Source organism: Callospermophilus lateralis, chromosome 2 (assembly GCF_048772815.1).
Source record: "Callospermophilus lateralis isolate mCalLat2 chromosome 2, mCalLat2.hap1, whole genome shotgun sequence".
NCBI classification, from domain to species: domain Eukaryota; kingdom Metazoa; phylum Chordata; class Mammalia; order Rodentia; family Sciuridae; genus Callospermophilus; species Callospermophilus lateralis.
In genome coordinates this window covers 175670227-175695952 of record NC_135306.1, presented here as the reverse complement: position 1 = coordinate 175695952, position 25726 = coordinate 175670227, and the positions used below count along the sequence as shown (strand labels likewise).

The 25726-nt window shown below is 37.7% G+C and overlaps 1 protein-coding gene across 1 annotated transcript in view; it reads left to right on the top strand.

The window, feature by feature from the left end:
* Bdnf (brain derived neurotrophic factor) overlaps positions 1-25525 on the top strand; it is a 31079-nt gene extending 5554 nt beyond the window's left edge. The window contains exon 2 of the mRNA XM_076844286.1: positions 24512-25525. Within this exon, the coding sequence (XP_076700401.1) occupies positions 24512-25276 (765 nt within the window). The 3' untranslated portion in view covers positions 25277-25525. The remainder of the gene's footprint in view (positions 1-24511) is intronic.
* Positions 25526-25726: the final 201 nt, after the last annotated feature.

The window sequence follows — 25726 nt, the reverse complement described above, 5'->3', positions numbered from 1 at the left end:
ACATGCCTCTGCTCTTTTGGAGGGAGGAGGGCAGACAAAGGAGGATTTCTTAATTCTATAATAAAGAAATGTAAAATTACATGATAAAGTGACTGTACTTCAAATTGGCTTATTAAAATAAAACTTAGAAGGCAAACTGTTGTTAAATTACAAATGGTATGCATGAAATTAAGATTTATACAATAGAAATTCAAAGAAAATAAAGTTTCAAATTAATTTAAGCAACTCATCAAAAATTGAAGTAATAGTGCCACCTAGAGAACAAAATCACCAGCCTTAACAGCCAAAGGGCTTATTTCCATAGGAACCATTTTCCAAGGCTGCAGTTACTAGGATTTTCTTGCTGCTCTATGCAGACTTGGTGTGTGTTCTGTGAGGGTGTGTGTGGGGAGGAGGAGTACATTTAGGATTGGAGGTGAGATCTTAAAACAAGCAAGTCCACAGCTCAGTGTAAATACTTAAGTCCTTTTAGCACTTTAATATAGTAGCCAAATGTAAAATACACTCTAGGAATCAAGGGTTTGGCCTCCTTTTTTAACATTTTTATTTTCAAGGGTATGTAGTGAAGCACTGAGTACCACAGTTCTGATTTTATTCATTTGCCAAAGGCAATTCATTACACTTTGTGATATACAATAACATCAAGTAAATTGAGTGGAAAGACCTTTAAGAGTGCCTTTGATCTCTGATCTAATTTTAACTTTAATGATTTGAGAACACATAAGAGTAAAGGGTCATATATGTAGGAGAATTTTAAACACCAGATCAATAAATAAGAAAAAAAAAAGGAGAAGAGAAGAAAATGATGAGGATTGTTTCATCCTTGAATAAAGATACATCTGAGCCAGCATCAAAAAATAGTGATGGAACCAGGAATTGTTTGAACAAGAATTACATTAAGTTACATTGTGATGAATTTTTTGTTAGAATAATGATTATAAATTGGCTTAATTCATCTATGACAAAATTTGTATTCAGTTAGTTTGTGTATGCTACCCCAGAAGCATCCGGAACACTGCTGATGGCAAAGGATACACTTTGGTAAATGTTATTGAATGAACAAATAGATTCAGTTGCTTCAGATTGTGACTAGTTATGTAGACAATGAAAGAACTTTATAATATTAGAAAAATGTTTATTTGTTTTGCTGGTAGGAAGGTAGAAATTGGAGGAAATAGTTTTTAATATTTTCCTGTCCCTATTGTAAAAATGATTTATTTAACTTAGTTTCTAAACTTAGTTTCTAAATCAGATTTGGGAACATTTAAAATGTTAAGAGTTATTTAGATAGCAACGATAAACTTACTGATGGGTTGTCTTTTAAATGTCTTTGAATTTTTGGATGCCAATAGAGACACCAGTTTCTATGCTTTAGTGACTGAAATGTAGTATATCTTAAATTTTAGCCAATTTCTGGTAAGCAGAGAATCAACAGCATGAAAACCAAAGAAAGTCATCTTACTAGTCGGTACTTTGTGTCAGCCATAGACATAATCAGGTGCAAAAAAAATTTTTATTCTGAAAAAAAAGACTGTGTGTGTAGAGAGAGAAACTCATTCAATAAAATTTTTTGCCACATGGAATTTAGTCTAATCAGTCTTAGTTTTGGAGCTGCTACCATCAGCAGTTGCATTTTCTACTGCCTTCTTCTGCCTTTGGAAACTGAAAGTATGCCCAAATTGAAACACGTTTCTCTGTCTTTTCACATGTTCACTTATTTTTTGAATGTGTTTTTAAACACAGGCAAATTTCTTTTACATTACGTAGAATCTGAAGTTCAAGAAATTTGCAGTCATGCTGCTTGAGGGAGACGCTTGGCAGAGTCCCAGGCCACATTCCTAGACCAAACTCTCAAAGGTGTTCTCTCTCATGCAACATTGGGAAAGTAGACCCAAGACTGGCCTGTTGGCTGATGATGTGTCTGAAGGCACAGACGATATGCTTATCATATTGAAACGTGAAGTCTGCAGGCACTGCAGACATTCTGTTGAATGATAGAAGCTGGATCATTTACATTTGCTTAAATGTAAACTACTGTGATTGAATTTTTAAAGTCTATTGCATAAATATAGATAGAATGGGGAGCTGGGGGCCTGATTCTGGGGGCTGACTTATCAGCATATTTTAGAAAGGAAACCTGGATACTTTAAATAACTGCAGGTTCAGTGTGAGCCAGTGCTATGACTAGATGCTGTTAACATAACTATTGAAATTTTGGACTGTGCCAGTAAAAGCATAATACTCAACTGAAGAAGCCAATAATTCTCTTCTACTTAACTGTGAAGTCAGGAGGTGATTTTGCCCAAATATGTGGTGTAAACTTCTGTGTGAAAATTTCTGAGAAATGTTTAACTTCTTATATGCAGGGAAGCAAACTTTCACCTTGTTCTTTTGTGAATCTAAAGCAAATAAGCAAAAACCTATAGGATCAGTAGGTGGTAAGAGGTCTAACTTTCCTTCTGATACTAAACCTCTAGCCACATTCCTAGTCTTCTCTCTCACTCTTGAGCAGGGTTATCAAAACAAACAGTAGATGAACAATGGCAGAGATTACTCTTTCTCTGCTCTTTGAGACAAAATCAGAAGGACAGACATGTTTACTAAACTCTAAGTTAGTGATACGTAGTGATATCTTATATATATCTGCTTTATTTCCCATAATATGGAATCCCAATACATAAAATAAAAATAATATAAGCATTCCTGGTCTAGTAGACTATTGGTAGAAGCCTCTAGGCTCTTCTCCTTTACCTGGACATTGTCTTTTTCAAGAGATCCTTTGACCCTCTGCTCTGTAAAACCCCAATGGTAAAGTATTGTTCTAGATCAGAAGTCAGCAGGTAGAAATCCAAAGCAAAGAGAACCTATAGTCTCTTCTTTCTTATGAAACTGACAGTCCCCCTGCCCATTATTGTGGTCCCTCTTTTGCGCTGAGAGCTGCACTTGCCTGCTTGTTCAGAGTATTCACAAAAAGGTAACCTGATACCGTAGCCATTTCTCCAAAAATGTGAAATTTTCCCCACTGTATCATTCTCAAAAATAATAATGTACACGAGAAGCAATATGGGATGACATTATAAGCATTTTTTTTAAAGAGAGAGTGAGAGAGAGAGTGAGCGAGAGAATTTTTTTTAATATTTATTTTTTAGTTATCGGCGGACACAACATCTTTGTTTGTATGTGGTGCTGAGGCTCGAACCTGGGCCGCACGCATGCGAGGCTAGCGCGCTACCACTTGAGCCACATTCCCAGCCCCACATTATAAGCATTTTATTAATCATTAAACTGTAATATCAATAACACTTATTTTAAAATGCTTTCCTATACTAGATTATTTTTCTGGTCTTATCATACCTCAAATGACTTTCTTAAAATGTGATAGATCTATTTTTCAGAGCCTTTGGTTGTTCTTTGAAGACAAGTCTCATAAAAAGCTAAGGGAATCCTCCCCATCACTGTTCCATGCAGTGTGAGGGATTGTGAAGAAATCCTAGTGCAGTTCCTGCAATGGGCATGCATGCTAAGACCAAAATTCAAGGGTTGTTGTCACTAATTTCTTACATGACTTTACTGGTTAATGTCTCTTGTAGAAAAGATTGCACTGTCTCAGCAATTATCTCGTCCAAATTTATGGTATTCCATACACTAGAAACTACATTCACGTTTCATTCCCTTTGATATTATAAATAGCCCATGAAAAAGATTGGGCAGATGTTATTCCTGTATAAGAAAGGAAGAAACTGAAGTTCAGAGATGATAAATAATGGTCTCAAATGCACAGCTATACAAGTAGGGCAAGGACAGTACCTAGGAGGCGAGGCAGGATGATGGTAAGTTCCATGCCAATAACTTAGCAAGACCATCTCAAAATAAAAATAAAAAGAACTGAGGATATACCTCAGTGGTAGAGCACCTCTGGGTACAATCACCACTACCAACAACTCAAAAAAAAAAAAAAAAAAAAAAAAACCCATGGAACTAGAGCACGGATAGTCCAGTGACTTCTCCTAACCCTACTATTACTCTGTCTAAAGCCATGACTTGTGGTATTTAAGAAAAAAGCCATCTTTTGCCCTTGATGCATTAATGCAAGGGCCTGGAGCAGGTGTAGACTGATAGTGTCACCTTTGCCTAATGTCCACTTCTTCTCTACAGAGACTGGCACTGTTCTTTGTGCAAGGAGGAAAGTGGTGATGGGAAGATAAAAGATGTTTATTTTAAGGAGTTTGAATTTAGTTTTTTTCACTTTTTTCTTTTAGGGAAAAAACTCTTGAATAGAGGGAAAATGAATATAGGATTTTTGATATATTGTTCCTTGAGCTTCTTAATTATGTCTTGTTAAAGCTGAGGATCTTAAAAAATGAACTATTGGAGGTGCTACTATAAACAAGAACATGCGCAGCACTGGTTCCCAAATATGGTAGTCATCAGAATTACCTTTGAAGATTTAAAAATACATAGATATTGGGTCCTAGTGCCTGAGATAGGGTCTAGGAATAGGTTTAGAAACTTTCACAGGTGGTTCAGATGCACAGGAAAGTTTGAGAAGTGCTGAACTAGAAGCCAAATAAACTGAATATCCTATGATTTAGAGAGACTTATCATTTACTTCATTGTCCAAATAGCTGGATTAGAGCCTGGTTAGGGGGATTTGTAGCCGTGTAAATAATCAGACATTCAGAGGCTTTGAAATGGGAGGCCTGTTGAAGATTCTTCTGACTTGCCAAAAAAAATTTATTCATCAAAAACTTCCATGTGAGAGCAAAAGACTTGGGACAGTATTCCTGATCCAGGGATGAAATTTCATTCCAGACACAGCATTTACTAGATCAGAGGACCTTGAGCAAGTTACTAAAACATTATGTGCCTCAACCCCTTTGTGAATAGTGCAGGGATTAAATGTGTTAATACATGTAAAGTTTTTAAAATAGTGCTTGCTATTGCCACTGTTTTTATTATTAGCACTTTCAAACCCCCAAAGAACACTTTTTAATCATTTATTACCAAGATAATAAAAAACTTTATTTGCATGCCTCATGCCTAAATTTACTTCACTTCATAGTAAAAGTTGACAAGGCCCATACTCTCTTTTGCTGTAATTCTCTAATTTGTTTATTCATAATTTTTTCCTCCTTTCATCTAGGCCCAGATAGAATTCTACTTCCTCCAGAAAGACTCCTGCCAAAGATAAACCTACCCTATATGAGATGTTTTCTGTCTCAAACTTAGTAGTTAATTGTATAAACTATTATATAACCATTAAATCATTATTGTATATCTTCTATGTCAGGTTCTATGATAACAAAACTTCAGATATGATGATCTAGTCTAGCAAATTGTTCTAGAATGTCTTAGGATAATCTATTGATTTATATTTTAGTCAGCTTTTTAGTGCTGTGACTAAAAGACCTGACAAGAACAATTTTAAGTAGGAAAAGTTTATTTGAGGGCCCACAGTTTCAAAAGTATCAGTCCATAGACAGCCAACTCCATTCCTCAGGACCTGAGGTGAGGTGGAACATCATGGCAGAAGTGTATGGCAGAGAAAAGCAGTTGGGGACATGACACCAGAAAGCAGATAGATCACCCCTCATCACAAACAAAATATAGACCCCAAAAGCACACCCCCATGGACCCGGCTCCTCCAGACATACCCCACTTGCCTACAGTTACCACCCAATTAATCCCTACCAGGAGATTAACACATTGATTAGGTTAAGGCTCTCATAACCCAAGCACTTAATCTCTGAACTTCCTTGCCTTGTCTCACACATGAGCTTTTTGGGGACTCATCATACCTAAACCATAATAACTTCAAAAGAAACATTTCCTAAATAGAAACTTCATGAGATAGCCCAAGCCTGGTACATTCCTGGGCCTGATGATTAAGTTTGAATCCAACACATCTCTTACTAGCTCTATGGTCTTGGCAAAGTTGCCAAAATTTTCTGTGCCTACAACAATGTTGAGGGAAATCCTTTTTCTTCTGTCCTGTATTTCCACAAGTGGACCTGCCTCCTGAAAGGGATTATTATCAGAAATATTTTGAGCCCTTCTCTTGTCCCCATTATTTGATCATTTCTGTGAGAAGAGGAGAGATTAATCTAATTGATGGGACCTACTAGATCTGTCATCTTCTGGACTATCTAGCATATAAATCAAAGCAATGGATCCCTGCTGAAATGGAGCTCACTTCTCTCTTACTCTGTGGGATACTGCGACCAAATGTACAGTTTCTTCACATTCTAGCTATTACATAGTGAGCAATAAATGCAGGACCAGCAATACCTCTGCTTCCATTAGTGTGAGCTCAGGTCTTGATTTGAGACCATAGGAAATAGGCCCCACTGTGCCTTCTTTTACAGCTTTGCTAGCATGGGATTGCCCCTGTATTTTTATTTCCATTTGACATCTTTCATCTATTCTGTTCTCAATTCAAAATCCCAAGAGGAAGACATATAGTCCAAATATATAATAGTAGAAATTTGAATAAAGTTACATAGGTTCTTGTCTCAGAGAAGTTGTGTTATATGTTTGCTTTTTTATTTCTCCTATCCATTTTATTGTTAGCATTACAATTAGATTGTTAGCATTATAATTACATTACATTTTAATGTTAGCATTATAATAATGATAGCATTACAATTTTTGCTTTGGAAGCAAAACATGTCTCCTACATTGTCTTAGTCCCCAAAGCACACAGTTAGTGTGTCTAATCTGCTTGCATACCTCTAACAGTGAAATCCCCAAAGACATGGATTTTGTCTCATTCACTTTGGTGTTCCTAGTGCCTGTACTCAGAAAATATCTGCTAAATGAACAACATTTAGGAGAGGGATAAATTACAATCATCCTAAGCTACAAATTTACTGAGTTGATATCCAAAAGAAAGGTATTCACAGATACCTAGCCATAGAAATTTGTAACTTGGGAAGGAGAAGAGGCAGAAATGGAGTTAAAGAAACATTGTGGGTGTTTTTTCCCCTTTACAGGCATGCACAACTAACTTCTTTTTGACATTAGAGGCTGTGATTTAGATGTTGAATGCCCCCCCCCCAAAGGCTCATGTGTTAAATGTTTGGTCCCTACGGTGGTGCTATTGGGAGGTGGGGAACCTTCAGGAGGTGGGGCCTAGAGGGAGGTCCTCAGGTCTTTAAGGTCATGCCCTCAAAGGGGACCTGGCCCCTTATTCCTTTTTCATTTTCTGGTCTTGAGGTGAGCAATTTTGCTCTGATCCTTCACTGCCATCCAACACCCCCACGAGAGACCTAATAGCATTGGGGATGGGGGTCACCCAATCATGGACCTTTAAAACCATGAGGCAAAATAACCCCATTTTGAATATTTTGAATTCATTTTTTCCTCTCTCCCCCCCCCCAAGCTGGGAATTGAACCCAAGTATTCTGTCACTTAGCCATACTCCCCACCCGGTCTCCCCTTTTCTTAATTGTCTCATATATTTTACTGTAGTGACACAAAGGTGGTTATGACCTTTAACCCAATTGACAAATAGAGCACTGCTGATAAAATAGGAGCTTATGTCTTTGGTCTGACATACACCTTGAAGTGTCAGCTCATTCAGTGGTCCTGTGTTTATAAGCCATTTTTTTTTAAATTGCCTTTGATCTTGTGAACCTCTAAATAAATGATTAACCATGTAAAACCGACCATCTGGGGTAATACTGAAACCCTTATATCAAAAGCTATTGCAAGGTAGAAATGTGCCCACTTCTGTGGATCTCTGATTTTCTTGTTCTGCATGAAAATCAGTGATGACTTAAATTCAAAGATAATCACTTATTGAATCTTGTTAAGAATTACCAAATTAATTATTGCTTTACATGAAGCAATCTTAAAATCATTTTCTTAAGTATATTTAAGCCTAGTGAGTTTTTAGTACCCTTCACAAAATGAATAAATGAATCACTTACTAAAATATAAAGTCTCAATTCTTAATTAGAGGCTGGTTAAACCTTTTGTACAAGAGGAGGCCCTAACTTCATAGGACAGTGAGCTTCCTAGAGAAATTTCTATAAAGAAACATGGTCTGCTAGGAGACATAAAACTGGAGCTGAGAGGACACCGTACTTGACCCAAAGTGGCCACAGAGCTGCTCAGCGTAGCCTGAAGTTCAAGTCTCTCATTTCATTAACAAGAGGTCCCAGAGTGCATTGCCCAGATAAATGTCTTAGACCCAGTTGGAACCAGGCCCCTTGCACAGGGGCCTGCCCTAATCAAAACAGAAAGGAGTGTTTTACTTGCTTTCTCTGGATTCCAAGTAACTGGGTCTGGATAGCAGTACCAAGGTAGGGCACCATCAGTGAACTTCCTCATGCAGTTATTTCTAGCCTCTTGGAATGTTTCACTTTGGGTAGGTGAGGAAAGCAATGGTTGGATTTCTGAGATTAGTTTAACATTGTGGGGCAGCTTTGACCATCCATTAATGGAAGATCTGCTCTCCAGATGACTATACATATGGATATAAGAAGGGTTTTTTTTTTTTTTTTTTTTGGCAGGGGGAGGGGGGGCTGCTTTTGGTTGAGTGGTTTTTCATTCATCTCTAAATTTGAAGCACAGGTCCTCTAGGGAGCATTTTCAGAAATGTTTGAAGTTTACATCTGATTTTGATGGTGGGTGGGAGGCCTACCTGTGTGTGACAGGCACATGTGTCTGACAACTACACTGATCACAAAGAGTAAGGGTCTTTCATTCAACATTGATCTCATTATTTATGTTCATTCCAGTCTGTATCCCTGAAGTTTGCTCCCTACCTGTCTCCTGATTTCCCTGTTAGGCTTTGTAGAATTTGTACTATATTGAACTGCAGATGACTGCATATGAAGTCATTTAACCACTGTCTTCCTCTTCAAGTCTCTGTCAGTCTGTTCCTGTTTTCTGTTTATGTTTATATTCTATCTTTTGGAAGTGTTCTTTCCTCCCATTATTTCAGTGTCTCAGACATTTGGGAATGGGTCCTCTCCCCCTCCTTTGTTCAGCCATGGTCACCTCTGCAGCCTTATATTATGTTCCATAACAGCTGGTTGTGAATTCCTCTTTATAGGTTCCAACACCCTTTTCCATATTCCTTTTTCAGCTATTCTTGGTATGATGCTATGAGCCAGGCAGGATGAATATTTTTATTCTTGTTATATTACAGACATCAGGCAGCAGGGTCCTTAAATTTGTCCACCCATGAATTTGTCCAGCTGGCTGGTAAATATGGTCATTAGCCATTTCATGGGAGAAGCCATTACAAAGGGGGAGAAGCAGGATCAGGACTCAGGTATTCAGCCCCCAGGTCCCAGTCCCAGGGACTGTCATCTATATTCAACTGTCCCACCATGTACTAGTTTCTTCTAGGGAAATGTATCAAGAACTGAAATGGTACCCACCAGACTTTTTCTTATTTGTAGTTATCATTTTTTTTTTTTAGAGAGAGAGAGAAAGAGAGAGAGAGAATTTTTAATATTTATTTTTTTTAGTTTTCAGCGGACACAACATCTTTGTTTGTATGTGGTGCTGAGGATGGAACCCAGGCCACACACATGCCAGGCGAGCGCACTACCACTTGAGCCACATCCCCAGCCCCTTGTAGTTATCATTGATCATAGCAGTGTGGGAGGTTTGTGCCAAAAATGAAGCCGCTAGATTAAAGATTTTTTAAAATTTTTAAATTTCTGAGAATTAATTTAATTGTTTTCATGATTCAAAATTAAAATCATTAAAAGAAAGTTAACACTGAGGAGTCTTACTCCACTTGGGCCTTACCCTATCTGGTTTCCCTACCTAGCACATATCATATATAGTTGGTACTAGTACAATACTAGTTTCTCATGAATCTTTATGGTGTAGTTTACAGAAATGCAAATAAATATGAATATCATTATTTTCCCTCATTTTTTAAACAAAAAGGAATAGGCCATATGCATGTTATTCTGCACCTCTCTCTTTTTTTAATACCTTACCAATGGCTTATATATTCTGGAGAGCTTTCCAATTCATTTTATGAGGAAGGAACATGTTCTTTACTATTGATGAATTCTATTTTTAGCATGTGCTATAGTTTTTCTACTTTCTGTGGCTAAAAACTGGGCTATTTCTAGTATTCTTGCTATTTTATCGTATACCTTGTTGTAATCAACACTCTGGTTTGTGCATCATTTTGTACATGTGAACCTGTGTCTGTACATTGGTTCTCAGAAGTGGAATTGCTGGGTCAGCAGGAAAATTCTAATTTTGATAAGTACTCCCTAGTTGTCCTGTAAAAGACTTGAACTGTTCATAATTCCCACCATTAGTGTGTGAGAATACCTGTTTCTCCATAGCCTCATTAACAGAGTGCATTAGAAGAGATGAGAAATGGAAGAGAACTTCCAGTGAAGTCTTTTACCTTGTCTCTAGTTTGCGGTGATGTTATTGTATAGTTCTAAGAGCTGCAGGCATCAGTTCCAGTGGAAATAATGCATCACCATGGATGTGGGCTTCCACCAGCTCTAGTGACACACATGGAATGGACCCACGTTGCCACTTGCAGAATTACCTGTATTGGAAAGTTGAGCATATATTCATTATTCACTTAACTAGCAATGCTGGTTCTAAAGAGCACAACAGAAAAGAGAAGAAAATTGTTCCATCACAGGGCACTGTGTACCAGGCTTCTGAACTTATTTTCTCACCTAGTAACATTATTTCCAAGGACTGAGTTCAAGATACATATCTCAAATCACAGAGGAAGTCTTGCTAAGCTTGGACCTTTCATACCCAAGGGACATTCTTTTGAAGAATGATTCTACACTTCCCCCAAGATTTGTAATTAAATAATTAGTGTGTTATAAGATAAATTAAAACTGCCAGGGTACAATATAAACAATGAGCTATGATGTAATATTGCTAGATTTCATTTTAAAAGTTGCCAGGCAGTTTCCTCCATTATGCAAATAGGGAATCATATGAAAAACACCATGATTTATGACTTAGATAACATTTCGAATGGCATATATTCAACACATTTTGAAAAGCATATATTCTAGGACATTCTCATGTAGTTCTTTACCACTGTCTCTGGAAAGATTGATTTTCAATCTTGTTCCCTCTGACACTGTGCTCTGTTTAGAAAAAAAATTCTCTTTGGTTCCACCACATAGAAAAGTATGGCAAATAGAGCCTGGCAGAGTGGTTGTTCAATCTAAGCGGACTTTTTAAAATAGAATTTTTGACAAAGTCCCTTTAAAGGGGAAAGCCACTTCTCTTCCCCTCTACATAACAGCTGCACTTGGAGAGTCCCAGTGATGACCATATCTGGCCTACACCAGAGATCATTCCTGGACATAAGGATGGGCTGCCAAAAGTGAGCTGGCACACCCCCGACAAACACACATTATCTTTTGTTAATAATGCCTGGGAAGGCTTTCATGACAAACATTTCATGCTCCTGCTCCTGGCAGCTGCTTCTCTGTCTGCACTTTTCCAAGTGCTGACCATGGCCAGGAGCAAGGTGTATCAGTATTTAACCTGCCACCACATTTAGGATGTCAGCCCAAGTGTGTGTTTTGCATCAGTTCTGCATGGGTATGGGATCCTTTGTCAGTCATGCCAAGGGCCTCTAGATGTCAGTTTGATGGGAGATGAACTGTTCTGGGATGCTTATTCCTTGAGTGGTTTTTGACTTGATTACTTACGTCTGTGAGTCTGCTGCTCTCTCCTGGCTGGACCATCCCTTCTGCTGTCTGTGTGGTCTTCACTAGTTTTCCCATTACTTGAGAATACATTTAAGGTTATCTTTCGATGCCTTTCTTTTTACTCACATCTCAGTGACTTGGCTATATTCTTAAAGAACAGGACAAAGATCACAAGTAGGGTGGCAGGGGGTACCAGACCTCTAGACATGGAGGGGGATTAGGGTCGGGTGTTAACAAGAGAGAGTTTATGTCACAGTCTTGTTTTCAAAAGGCACTTGGGTCTTGAGTCTTGATTGAAATCATTCTTATTTAAGTGGAGTTGACAGAGGAGTATTTGGTAGCTGGAGTCAGTGGTTTAAAAAGCATGTGGTTTTGTTCCAATGCCCAAAGGTATCTCTGGAGTAAATGTTCAGACATCTCCAACAAATTACCTTCATGTTTTGTTCTGACACACTCTGCCCTATTAAGTATGCATGCATGGTTGGTTCCTGGAGGGAAGAATTCCATGTTGGGAAGACAGCAGTAACAAATGTTAGAGTTATATCCAACCTCCATGGAATTAGTTTGTAAACAAACTGCATATTAGAAATTATCATATGGGGCTTTGCTTACATTAGTAAGAGTCTGGTACACAATGGCTGCAGGATATCTTTGCCAAGTAGACCTCCCTTGAAATAGAAAACATATCTACATCTGACCCTATATGGAAGGAGACACTGCAGTCCAGATTTAAATTCTGTCTCTGTTATAGTGGGAGCATGGTCTTAGGCAATTTACTGAACCCCTCTGAGTCTCAGTTTCCTTATCTGTGAACTGTGGGTAATCAGATTATCTATCTCATAGTTAATGAACATTAGCTTTTTTGGGGGGGTCATTTTTAATATAAAAAGAAATTTGGTATTACTTCTCATTTATCCTGATGCCCAGAGCACCTTCCAAAAATCTCTCCCATATATACCACCATAGTCAATGATACTATTCTAATTTGTAGATACTATGTAGATATACTGCCCCATTTCATTGTCCCATTTAATATTTAAATTAAATACATAGGCATTTGAGTTTGCATGTCATCTGTAGCTATCCAATTTTAGTGGAAAGAGGTAGAGACAAACAGTTTTTGCTTCCTGACACTCAGGGTACTACAGAATTGAATGTTTCCGTGTAGGTGCATTCCAATGGCTTAAGTGATGTGAATATTTTCTGACCAAACATATGGATCTTTTGTCATCTGAGATGTTAATATTTTCCTTATATTTTATAGTAGCTGGGAGCACAGCCAGTTTCTTGAATAGGGTCCACATGGCTCATTATGCACAGAGCTTAGAAACTCCCTTCTTTTACTACTCAGATGAACAGTGCTACTTAGAAGAGTTGGGAGCTGGAGTAGGGCAGTGGGCAGGGGAACATATTCAATTATTTCCCCTCTTGCATTAAGCTACAAATAATGAGCACTTTCCTGTGCTTTACAGTAAGTAATTAAAAGAAATTACAGAGTAGGATGCAGAAATAACCTGAAGGACAACTGGATGTGTGGAACCACCAGTTTTCTCCATGTGTGCAGGTTAATCCTTGTTAACACTCAGAACACTGAGTTTCTACAGAAAGGATTGCATGTCCACACATGTTTTGGCATCTACCCACACACTTCTGTATGGCATGACTGTGCATCCCAGAAGAAGGGCTGTGGTGTGTGCTGAGCTTCAGTGGAATGGAATAGACTGATTCCTGAAAATGGTCTCATAAAGGTGAGCAACAGGGAGCTAATAGCCTTCTCTTGCTAATTTTATCTTCCCTCTAGGACTTGGCATTAGTAGTTTGAAAAGAAGTGTTACTTATTTATTTATTTTGCGTCTCTAGCAATGGTTCTTCTTTCCAGTTTCTTCCCCCACTGACTTTTACCTCTCTTGCTTTTTTAAAGTTTAGCCTTTTGTGTACTTTAGAAGATAAGGGTCTAGTCTAGAGAGGTCACTTCATTAGACAAAACTCACCCATTCCTTTCTCATTTTAACCCTTTTGAATTAATGGCTTTGAAGCCTGCCGGTTTGATATTAAGGTGGGTCTAATTATGTGCAGGTATTTTGCTATAATGGAAATTGCTCTGATAACTAATTAACCACAGGAATACAGTGGCTATGGAAAATTTCAGGAACACCATCTGTGGAAAAACCAGGAAGGGCATGCCTTTTCCACAGTTCTGAGGTCCATTAGGAGTGTGGTTATGTGCCACCGAATCTAGTGGGCTGTGGGCTTCCAGCTGTCAGAATTCCCATGGCATCTCATGGCAGGGACTCCGGGTGTCCGGCCATGCTCTGTAAGTAACCTGTTGATTAAAGTTACCAGTTCTGAAGAAAGAGACCGATACAAGACAGGCGGGCCTTAACTTTCTTTTTCTCTCTTGTTTTAAATGGTGATTGTTTTGGCACCTTCCAATCCTCTCATAATGGCAAACTTCTTTTCTAAAAGGGGGATTCCCTTTATCCTCATTTTGAGAGTCACCACATGTTCTCCCCTCAGGGACAAAGAAGGTAGTTGCATCATCCTTGCATTAGTTTTTGGTACAGAGCACGCTTATTCTTGGAGGCAGTCAGACAGTGTCCTGATTTGCTGTCCCAACACCCCCTCCTAGTAGGTGTGCCTTGTGTATAATTTGGAGCAGGCAGTCAGTCCCTTGGGTGTGTTGACATCTGTACTTGTCAACATGCAGTTAAGGTGGAACCCAACAATACTCAAGATGCCACCAGGGAAAATAAAGTTCCATGTCACCTCAGCCCCATGTGTTTGAAAATGATTTGCCACACCACCAGGGCTGCCAGTGCAAGTCACCTGCATTTGGACTGGTGAATTTGCTTCTAGGTTTTGGAATCTAGCTATCACTACTATCATTTGTAAAAAGCCTGAATGCTGGACCCACGTGTCCAGTTCTGTTCACAGAATTGCCCCATCAACATTTACCCTCATTTTTTTTTCAACTCTAAAATCTCAGTCATTTCCTTGGGTTTTTTAAAAAAAAAATTTTTTTTAACCATTTGAGATACTTTAGTCTTGAAGCAAATGATCCTAAATATTAGACAGTAATTGGATTATCTGTTGGGCATTTTGTTGTAGAGAGAGATTTCAGTTTTAGGGGCCGGGAATTGATGCTTGGTGTGTACGGTAATGTATTTTAGGGTTTTGGTGTTGTTTCTTCTGCTGTTTTAGTTAATGATTTGTTTTTGTTGTTGTTTTTGCTTTATTTTGAATTTCATGATACTTGGTATGTCAGAGTTGGATCTGTTGGTTTCAGGAAAAGTCTAGAAATAGGAAATCTGCCATTGAGTGGGTGAGTTCTGTTTCTAAAGAACTTGCAAGATCCAGAGACATGTGGCTGAAAGTAATTTGACATCTGGCTGAAGTAAAGCACCTACAAATCTCTCACCTGCTGTAGATGTGTAGATGGTCACATCACTGCCAGTATGATTCTGATTGAATGAGTGCTGCTAGGCTGTGTTAAGTGATTAGGGAGGCCATGTGTGCATGCACTTGCCTTGTAGCACTTAGGCAAAAATTAATGATTGAGTAGAAGTCCAGATTTAGATCAGTAGTACTCTATAAATTCTTATTTAGCCAATCATGTTTATAGGTATCCTGTACTTTTATGGCATAGATACAATAGTAGAAAAGCCAGTAGATTTATGGAGAACTCAGATTTTACTTAATACCATTGCAAAAGCAAATATGCTTTCCCACAAAATGAGTGTCCCAATAAAACAAGTTGAACCAAAGAGGAAAGATGATAGGTAACTAACTCCACAGCATGCAGAGAAAGTACTATAATGCTTAAGTTGACTTTAACCCCTTTATTTCCTTATCTTAAGTGGCTGCTTTTCTCTTTATTATTTGGCTTCTCAACTTTAATGAGTATATGAATCACCGTAAGTATGTGAATCTAGTTGAAATGCAGGTTCTGGGTGGGTGGAGTGGATGGGATGAGGGAGGGGAAGCTGAGAGTCTACATTTCTTATAAGCTTCTAAGCAATGCTAATGCTGCTGGTTCACTCATCACACTTTAAGAAGTAAGGTTTCATTTAATATCAGCCCACGGTATTTTATCTCATACCTATGTTATCTAAAACTCCAACTTCACCCCTATAAACTTCATTTTGTTGGAGCACTTTTAGTAACAAGTTTGAACTACATTCATATTAATTTATAAATGTAACATTCAAACAAAATTGTCCAAAGTTTGAGAATTCAGGCTACATTAAACTAATTTCATTCTTGAAATTTTTCTATAAACTCAAAAGTATATATCTAAGTATAATTTAAATGTCTGTGTGACAATAACATTTTTTTTTAAATTTCCCTGCTTACCACTTCTAGAGTCACTGTCCCGTTACAGAAAATCCCCTCTCCCATGACTTCACAGTGTTGGACACATTCAGTTAGACATGGTGTTTATTTAATAATTTTTACAGAGTCAGTCACTAAAACTTCATGGAACTAATGAGACTATCTTGCAAATTAATGTCACCTTCTACCAAGTGTGGAAATTAGTATTAAATCTCACTTTACTTTAGTAATTGTAGCAAATCCCATGTGAAATTCCAAAGAAAGGGGAATCCTAATTTAGGAGTTTACACTTTTTAATTGAGTGTCAACTGCCATTTGTATCCTGTAAACTAGAAAAATGGTAATTCTAAAGAATACCTAGAGGGGCTGGGGTTGTGGCTCAGTGGTAGAGTGCTCACCTATCATGCACGAGGCACTGGGTTCGATCCTTAGCACCACATACATGTAAAATAAAGATATTGTATCCACCTAAAACTAAAAAATAAATATTAAAAAAAAAGAATACCTAGAAAAGCATTTTCCGACAACCTATTCATTTGATATGTGACTTGGTTATGCTTGGTGTTAAGACTTCTTTATTATAGGCTAGAAGTATATGCTACTTGGGCAATGTTGCTTGTGACAGAAAGAAAAGTGTAAGGCACAGATGGGACTACAAGCTCTGATGGCTTTGGCATTCAGAGAACCTTCGTTTGCTACAGTAGAACAGTAGGTTTCCTGGGAAAACAATGATGGAAGCACTTGGGCCCCTCTGTATGATGGCAGCCTTGTCTGAGGTTGGGATGTCAGGTGGCAAGAGACATAATATTCATTGACAAAAACCTCCACCTAACTTTAACTGCACCTCTCTAAATACTATGCGGGTAATACCAGCACAAAGAGAATTAAGCCTTTCAGTGCCTGGGAACCTAGTATATGCAACATGCTTTATAAATTGTTCTAGGTAGTAATTCAGGGGAGAATGCCTGATCTATGTCATTATGGGGTATGTGGTCTAGTTTTACTCTTGAAGAAGGGTAGGTCTCCTACCAATAGAAAAATTCTTATTTTTTTTTTTCAGGGGAGAGTAGGAGAGTAGAGGTAGGTCACAGAACTACGACTATGATGCTAACAAAGATACATGTAAATTTATTCATGAAATTAATGATTCAGGAAAAGATATATTGTTTTATCTAATGGTAGTTATATGTCATTATAACTCCAGGCGTGAACTGAGAATAAGCAATTTCCCTGGCACTCTTAGGAAGGTTAAGTAATGTTTGCAAGTGCCACTCAATACTGTGGCAAATCAGAGGATCTGAGAGTACACTGATATGAAAGATTATGTTTTGTTGGAAGTTATATTATTTTCCAGAGCAATAGCACCTAGGAGCTAGATATAAATATATGGAAGGGGACTTATTAGGTAAGTTGGCTCCCATAATTATGAAGGATGAGGTTTTATGCCAGGTTCTTTGCAAGCTAAGGCCTCCTTGGATGTGGTAGTAGAACTTAGTCTAGATTCAAAGACCTGAGAACCTGAGGGGTTACTGGTGAAATGAGTTTTGATGTCCAAGGGAAGGAAAAGAAGAGTGTATTTCCAGCTCTAGGAAAGAGATATCAAATTGTTTTCTGGTTTTGTTCTATCTGGGTCCCTAGCCAATTGGATGGTACCCACCCACAAAGAGGGTGGACTTCTCAGTTCGCTGACTCATGTGCCAATCTCCTTTGGAAACATCCTCACAGACACACCCCAAAACAATGTTTTACTAGTTTTCTAGGCATTCCTTAATCCAGTCAATCTGACACTTAAAATTAACCATTATAGAAACAATTTGGATATCCTTGTACATAAATTACATTATGGTTAGAAAGTACATTTTTAAGGTACTTCCTTCAAAGCTTTGGAACATCCGCATTATCTGATATCATTTTCTAAAATATTTATTAGTTCAATCAAATAGTTATCCAAATAAAAATAAACATATGTAATAATAATTTTTTCCTTTTATTTTTGGAATTCGATTTTTATTTTCTTTGAGGAGCATGTGGGAGTCTTTTTGTCTGTGTAGTCTGGGCTAAACAATACATATTCAAAGAGAAAATCTTGTAGAAATAATGTACAGGGACGAGACAATTTAGTGCCTCTATGTGAAGGCCTAGTTTTCTTTAGAGTCTGAGTTCTGATCTTGTTCTATCAGGGGAACCACAGCAAGTAGATGAGTTGATTAAAAACTCTGATCCTCTTTCCTCCTGTACAAAACAGGGATAATTATAGTTACCTACACCTCCAGGGTCCTATGAGTCTTAATTACTTAATATTTGCAAAGTGTTTAGAGATCTTTGAATTAAAAGTGCTGAGCCATGGAACCAGTCATCGGTGTAATTATAAATGGAATGAGTTTCACCTACCTCCACCTCTCCTCATTCTGTTCTTTCTACCAACCCAGACATGGTTAAGACTCAGGTCTGCATACTTCTTTGTACCCACTTTTCTTTTTGAAATCCACTTTAGCCAATAGATAGCTCCAGACTCATAGCTCCATACTTGAGTATCTGCTTAGTATTTATTTTTAAGGCTTTATAGTCACTAAGAATGAAATCAGTAAAATAATTTGTTTCTTCCAGTTTATCAGTCTTGCATGTAGTAATAAACTGGTCTTCTTGAAATATCCCTCTGCTCAGAAACTCTCAATGACTCTTCAGTATCTATAAGGCATGTCCAATCTCTTTATTGCCCTCAGAGCCTTCCAAAATCTAACAGTTGTTCCATCTTATTTCTTACTTTTCCTAGTCCAGAACTTTCCTCTGCAAATGCTTAGTCCATGTCTTCCAAACTCCACACCATTCATCAAGTTGCCATACCTCCGTTGGTGTCTTTTGGATATATTCAAGTTCTTCATAATCCTCTCTTCACAAAGCATTTCTTCATTACCTGGAAGTAACTTCTCTCTCACTCCAGAATTTTACCATACTTTTCCTGGGACGTTTCTATCTTTATATTTTAGTTACAATTCTGTCCTGCCTCTTTCCTAGGCTGTAACACTGCAAAATAGACTCCATGTATGATAATTGAACAAATAAAAGGAAAGTGGATACATGGCTGTGGTGAAACTAGATGTAAATGAAATATTTTTTTTAATATTAATGCAAGATTTTATTAAAGTGTTTCCTTAGTAGGTTTGTATCATGTATGTTAGGAATTAAATATTTATTTATCATTTCTTTAACATTATGATCATTCTTGTCATTTGTGGAGCTGTCCAAAATGAGCCACCATATCATTAAACCATGGTTTCTTTGATTACATGCTCACAGACAAAAACAAGGAGGACAGGGGAACAAATAAAACTTTTATTTTTTTAATTTTCTTTTTTTCTATATACCTAAATTACCTGTATTGTTGTTTGCTTCCCCTTCTTATTTTGGCCTTGGAAACTAGGTTCTAACATGCCTAAATTTTTTTGGAAAGCTTTTTCTTTGACGAGAAAGAATTATCTGAAATTCCATTCTCTAGAGTAATCAGGCCTTAACAAGTTGAAGGATCCCAGGGATCATGCTTAATCCAATCCTGCAAAGTAGTGTCTTAATGGTGCTGCCTTTAGAAAGTTGGACACAAGGTTATAGACAACCACAGAAGACTGTGTCCATACTTTACAAGCTCCTTCTTTGTTAGAGCATCTCTCTTCCCTGAGCCTAGTATTCTAAAACTGGCAACATGACTGCATGGTAAAGCTTGACTAAAGAGATGGGTGACTGACCTATTAGTTTAGTGACATTTGACAGATTACTTAACCTCTCTACAGTATAATTGTCTCATCTGTGTAATGGGAATAACAACACCTGTCTCCTTATAACAGTGAAATTAGATGGTATTTATGAATATTCTGTAGTCTTTTGGAAAAATGTGAATTATTGTCGTCTATATAGCAGGAAAGCATGCTGTGATGGATATTCTTCCTGTTGAAGGTTTAAGACCTGTGAGTCATGCTTCAAGCTAAATTTCTTTTCTACTTTGTTGATTTTCTTTTTAGCCCTGTATATTATATTGAATTTCCTGAGAGTGGGACTCAGAAAATCTTCCTAGCATTTTATAAATGTAGTTGAGTTGGTTGTTGTGAGCCTTGGAACAAAATTAGATAGTACAGGGCTGGGGTTGTGGCTCACTGGTAGAGCACTCGCCTAGCATGTGTGAGCCCTGGGTTCAATCCTCAGCACCATATAAAAATAAATAAAATAAAGGTATTTTAAAAATTTTTTTTAAAAATTAGTGCCAATGCATTTATTAACTAAAAATAGATTTATAGACTAATGATCTACTCAGCAATATTACACAGGCTCTGTATCTTTTGATTGATCAAGACCCATCTCAGGGGGCAGAAAACTCTTAATTTTTTATAATTTCTAAGTATGGTATATAAGATTACTCACTGAAGAGCACTGAAGAACAAGAAAGGGGAAGCTAAAAGACTGAAATTTCTAAGTTCTGCTCTTATTACTACTAATATTGATCACTTTCCAAGTCTCCCAAGATCCATTAGAAACAGAGCGACACAGGATATAGCAGTGCAGTTAATATATAGTAGCATTGTTTGCTTTTTAATTATTCAAAGTTTTACCCCAAAGAACTCAAGAAATTGTGGCTCATAATTGCCATTTGTCAAATTCCTTAGAGCTTATAATTTAGGTTAGTACAGCCCATAATTTACCTGAAACTTTCACTGTGTTCACTGTTTCTTTCCAAAGAAAAAGGCTTTTTATGAAAATTATGTGAGAACTGTCTTTTTCTCCTGGTTTAATAAACCTATTAGTAAGTTTTTACTGATTCCTACTACTAAATTTTCTGTGTTAGCATTATGGGAGATCAAACATGATCCAGTCCCTCAGAGAGTTTATCTTCCAACTGAAGACTAGTTTTAATTAGCAAATGCCATTAATGAGTGAGTAGGGAATGAAGTTCTAAATAAAGTAATAATGGGGAATTTTAAAGAAGAAGGCAGTGTGTACTAGATTCATTAGAGAAGGTGGCAGGTTTGCTACGATGCTTGAACCAGGTCAATGAAGAGTAAGCAAGATTTAGGTAGAGTTAGGGAAAGAAAGGGAAGGAAGCAGGGAGGGAGAGATTGATTGATTGATCAATCAATTGACTTGTCAAAATAAGCAAAACAAGTCACTTCCAAACAACAAAGCGCTCTGGCCTGATCAGATCAGCAGTGATGAACCACTAATAATAAGAAAGTGAAGCATTGATTTATGTGGGAAAGTTAGCTAAGTAGAGTGAGGCCAGATCTTGGACAGTGTTGAATATGAGGCTAGATTTGATCTGATGGAACAAAAAAGTCATTGCAGATTTTTGTGTAAGACAATAGCATGAGAGTGGTCCTTCAGGAAATGTTCATCAGAGTTGAATGGAGCTATAAGGATGTCCAATACAGTAAGGGACATTATAGTCACAAAACAAGATGATGAGGGCTGAGCCAAGGTGTAGAAGTGGGGTAGAAAAAAAGGGATTGATAGTAGAAATATTTTAATTAATTGTAGGCAATTCATGTTCAAACTTCATTCCAGAATTTCTAGCCTCCACTTGGATTGCCCAAAATATCAGAAAATGTTGTTAAAAAAAGAAAAGGTGGCAAGTACCATTTGTTCTGACAGAAAGTATTGAGTTTATTGTTGCATTCATTTACTTGAGGTCCTTAGGTGTAGGCAGACAGACTTGCAGAAGTGCCACTCAGAGGGCAGGGCTGGAGGTGTGGGATTTGACTTTATCAGCATGTAGTTAATAACTGAATCTCTGCTGATGTGCAGCTTTGAATGCTGCCATGTTTGGACTTACAATGAAAGCCAAGTGATATTTACTCAGATGCCAGTTGTTTCTTCAGAGTATTTGCTTGTGGCACTGATGAGAAAATCATCCGTAAAGCACTAATTAGTTTTCTAATAAAGTTATTAATAAAAAGGTAAATGAGACCAGTGAAAGGCAGAGTAAACCTCAAGTCAAGGATAGAAAAAGGTATCATTAAAAGACTCATTAGTGTAGTGATAATAAAGTAAGATGCCTCAGTACCTCACACCATTATACACAGTTAGTATGAGTAAACACTTATTAAACTTACATGTCATTCATTCTAAAATTCACTTTTTAAAAAACATTTGTCCAGTGGGCTTGCATCTTCCATTATCTTGACATTATCTCGTTATTGTTGGTTATCTAGTCACTGCATAGTTGCCACTGCCTTAAGAAATTTACTTTGCTTTATTTAAAAAGTATGCACAAAATTATATAGGAAAAAATTGTTTCCAGATAAGTCAAAAATAACTCTTTCTGTAAATATGGAATAAAAGTTCTAAACACAAAGCAATAGTTTTTGGCAGTACATAAAATGGTGGGCTTTAAATTGATGGTATCATAGATTTGTAAGTAATGGTATTAAAATTATTGATAACAGCAGATTTCCACCAATATGATATAGGCAACTACAGTAAAGTCTCCTAAATTTACATTCTTTAATTGACCTAAATATGAGGATGCCCTGGGGTTATTTTAATTTGGACTGGGATTATTAGGAGAAAGGGTTTTCTTTCATTCAGTGGTGGAAATACTGCCTGCCCAGAATAGAAACCTCCTTGGAGGATCCATTTCTTTGATGATGCAGAATCCAGAATATTTACAAAACTTTAAATATTAGCAGAATGAATAACCACATTTAATACAAACCAATTTGCCCTTCCTAATCTCAGATCACTGTGCTGTCCATACACTTATGAGTATGCCTGCTTATGTGCAAATTGAGAGTGAATCTACGAGGAAATTGATATTTAGGGATGATATAGTTTCTTGGTGGTAGAAAATGTTCTCTCTTTCAAAAGTGGAGCACAGAAACATTTGATTTTTCAATACAAAAGTCTTCAGCCATTTCTGCACTATGGCTTAATGACTGGAGGTAGGTTGGCTTTGTGTTTAGTAACACTTAATGGGCAGAAATAATCTCTTTTCCTAGGGACTTTCACAGCATGATGACACTGTGTGTGTGTGTGTGTGTGTGTGTGTGTGCGCGCGCGCAAATGCACACGCGTGCACATGTGAGTATGTCTGTATTTTTATAAGTCCATGCTCTGGAACTGATAAGTAGGAATAAATAAAGTTAGAGTGTCAGGGCTGGGGAATGCTACTCTTTACTACTAAGGGACACAGTACTGCAGGTAAGTGATTCTTAAGTCCTTCAACACCTGACGGTGACCTTGGGTTGGTCCATAGGTATGTTTTCATTTTACTTATTCGTTTATCCTAATTGGCTTCATAGAGAATGCTTGCAGATGTAGAGCCAAATTTAGTAGAAAAACCCTCTGGCAAACAGGAAGAGATTAATTTTGTGGTGTGCCATTAAGGGACTTCCCAGGAAACTTCAAATGCACAGAAAGAAGCACTAACTGCCTTTTCCAAAGTGTGTAAAATACAACTCAGATTTTTTTAAAGTCATGATAAACTCAAGAGTTTACACACACACACAGGACCAATAAAAAGAAAAGTTGAACTTTCTAGCTAGATCAGTATACTAGGCAGAAAAGTCAAAGGGTGAGGGCTTCAGAGAATTTGTGGAGATAAACACGGAGTCTGCATATGGGAGGCATTTGAAATTGACTTAAATTCCTTTTTAATGCTGACTTTTCCAGTTTTTTCTAAGTTGACACATTGTTCTCATGACATCAGCCTCAGGCATAGAAACATCATTAGAATGAATGTAGAAGAAATGATTTCTGTTTGGGAATAAGCAAAACATTTTTAGTGATGACCACCCAGGTGTAGTGGAAAGAACACTGGATTCGAGAACCCCAAGTTCTAATATAAACTTTTTTTTTTTTAATGACACAAGGCCAGTCCTGTATGGTCTTTGTTTTCCCTGTCTGTAAAATCCAGTAGAAATACCTATCATCTTCACTATAATAGATTATCTCCGTGAGAGAAGAAAAATAATGTAAAGGCTCCTTATAGCTCTCTGATGGCTGTTCATGACTAGGCATCACATAGCCAGAGATTCATTGGATCCCTGAGGCCACTGCTGTTTTTGTCACACATTCCTACAAAGGGACAGCATTGCTAACTTGAAAAAAAACTTGCAATTGTTGCTTAGTAACATTTCTGATTTTGTGTTTCTTGTGACAGCATGAGCATAGATCATTAAAAATTAAACTTATGAAGCTGCTAAAGTGGGAGGAAAGAGGAGAAATGAAGCCACAATTTTTTCACTTGCTTAGAAGCCATTTAATCTCAGGTTTATATGCTAAGTCCTGGGGAGAACACTGCATGTCTCTGGTTTATATTAAACCACATATTGCACACTACTGACATTGATTTGTGTCTAGTGCAGCTGGAGTTGATCACCAAGACGTAAAAAACCTTGACCCCGCAGAATAGTCTGGAATTACAATCAGATGGGCCACATGGTATCCCTGTGAAGGAAAAAAAAAAAAAAAAAGCCCTAACCAGTTTCTTTGTATTTTTTTTCTGCTTTCTCCTTTAGTTCCACCAGGTGAGAAGAGTGATGACCATCCTTTTCCTTACTATGGTTATTTCATACTTTGGTTGCATGAAGGCTGCCCCCATGAAAGAAGCCAACGTCCGAGGACAAGGCAGCTTGGCCTACCCAGGTGTGCGGACCCATGGGACTCTGGAGAGCGTGAATGGGCCCAAGGCAGGTTCACGAGGCCTCACCTCATTGGCTGACACTTTTGAACACGTGATTGAAGAGCTGTTGGATGAGGACCAGAAAGTTCGGCCCAATGAAGAAAACAATAAGGACGCGGACTTGTACACTTCCAGGGTGATGCTCAGTAGTCAAGTGCCTTTGGAGCCTCCTCTTCTCTTTCTGCTTGAGGAATACAAAAATTACCTGGATGCTGCAAACATGTCTATGAGGGTCCGGCGCCACTCCGACCCTGCCCGCCGCGGGGAGCTCAGTGTGTGTGACAGTATTAGCGAGTGGGTAACAGCGGCAGATAAAAAGACTGCAGTGGACATGTCGGGTGGAACCGTCACCGTCCTGGAAAAAGTCCCTGTGTCGAAAGGCCAACTGAAGCAATACTTCTACGAGACCAAGTGCAATCCCATGGGCTACACGAAAGAAGGCTGCAGGGGCATAGACAAAAGGCATTGGAACTCCCAGTGCCGAACTACCCAGTCGTACGTGCGGGCTCTCACCATGGATAGCAAAAAGCGCATTGGCTGGCGGTTCATAAGGATAGACACTTCCTGTGTATGTACATTGACCATTAAGAGGGGAAGATAGTGGATTTATGTTGTATAGATTATATTGAGACAAAAATTATTCTATTTGTATATATACATAACAGGGTAAATTATTCAGTTAAGAAAAAAAATAATTTTATGAACTGCATGTATAAATGAAGTTTATACAGTACAGTGGTTCTACAATCTATTTATTGGACATATCCATGACCAGAAGGGAAACAGTCATTTGCGCACAACTTTAAAAAGTCTGCATTACATTCCTCGATAATGTTGTGGTTTGTTGCCGTTGCCAAGAATTGAAAACATAAAAAGTTTAAAAAAATAATAATAATAAATTGCATGCTGCTTTAATTGTGAATTGATAATAAACTGTCCTCTTTCAGAAAACAGACAAAAAAACACAAAAAACAAAAACAAAAATTTGAACCAAAACATTCCGTTTACATTTTAGACAGTAAGTATCTTCGTTCTTGTTAGTACTATATCT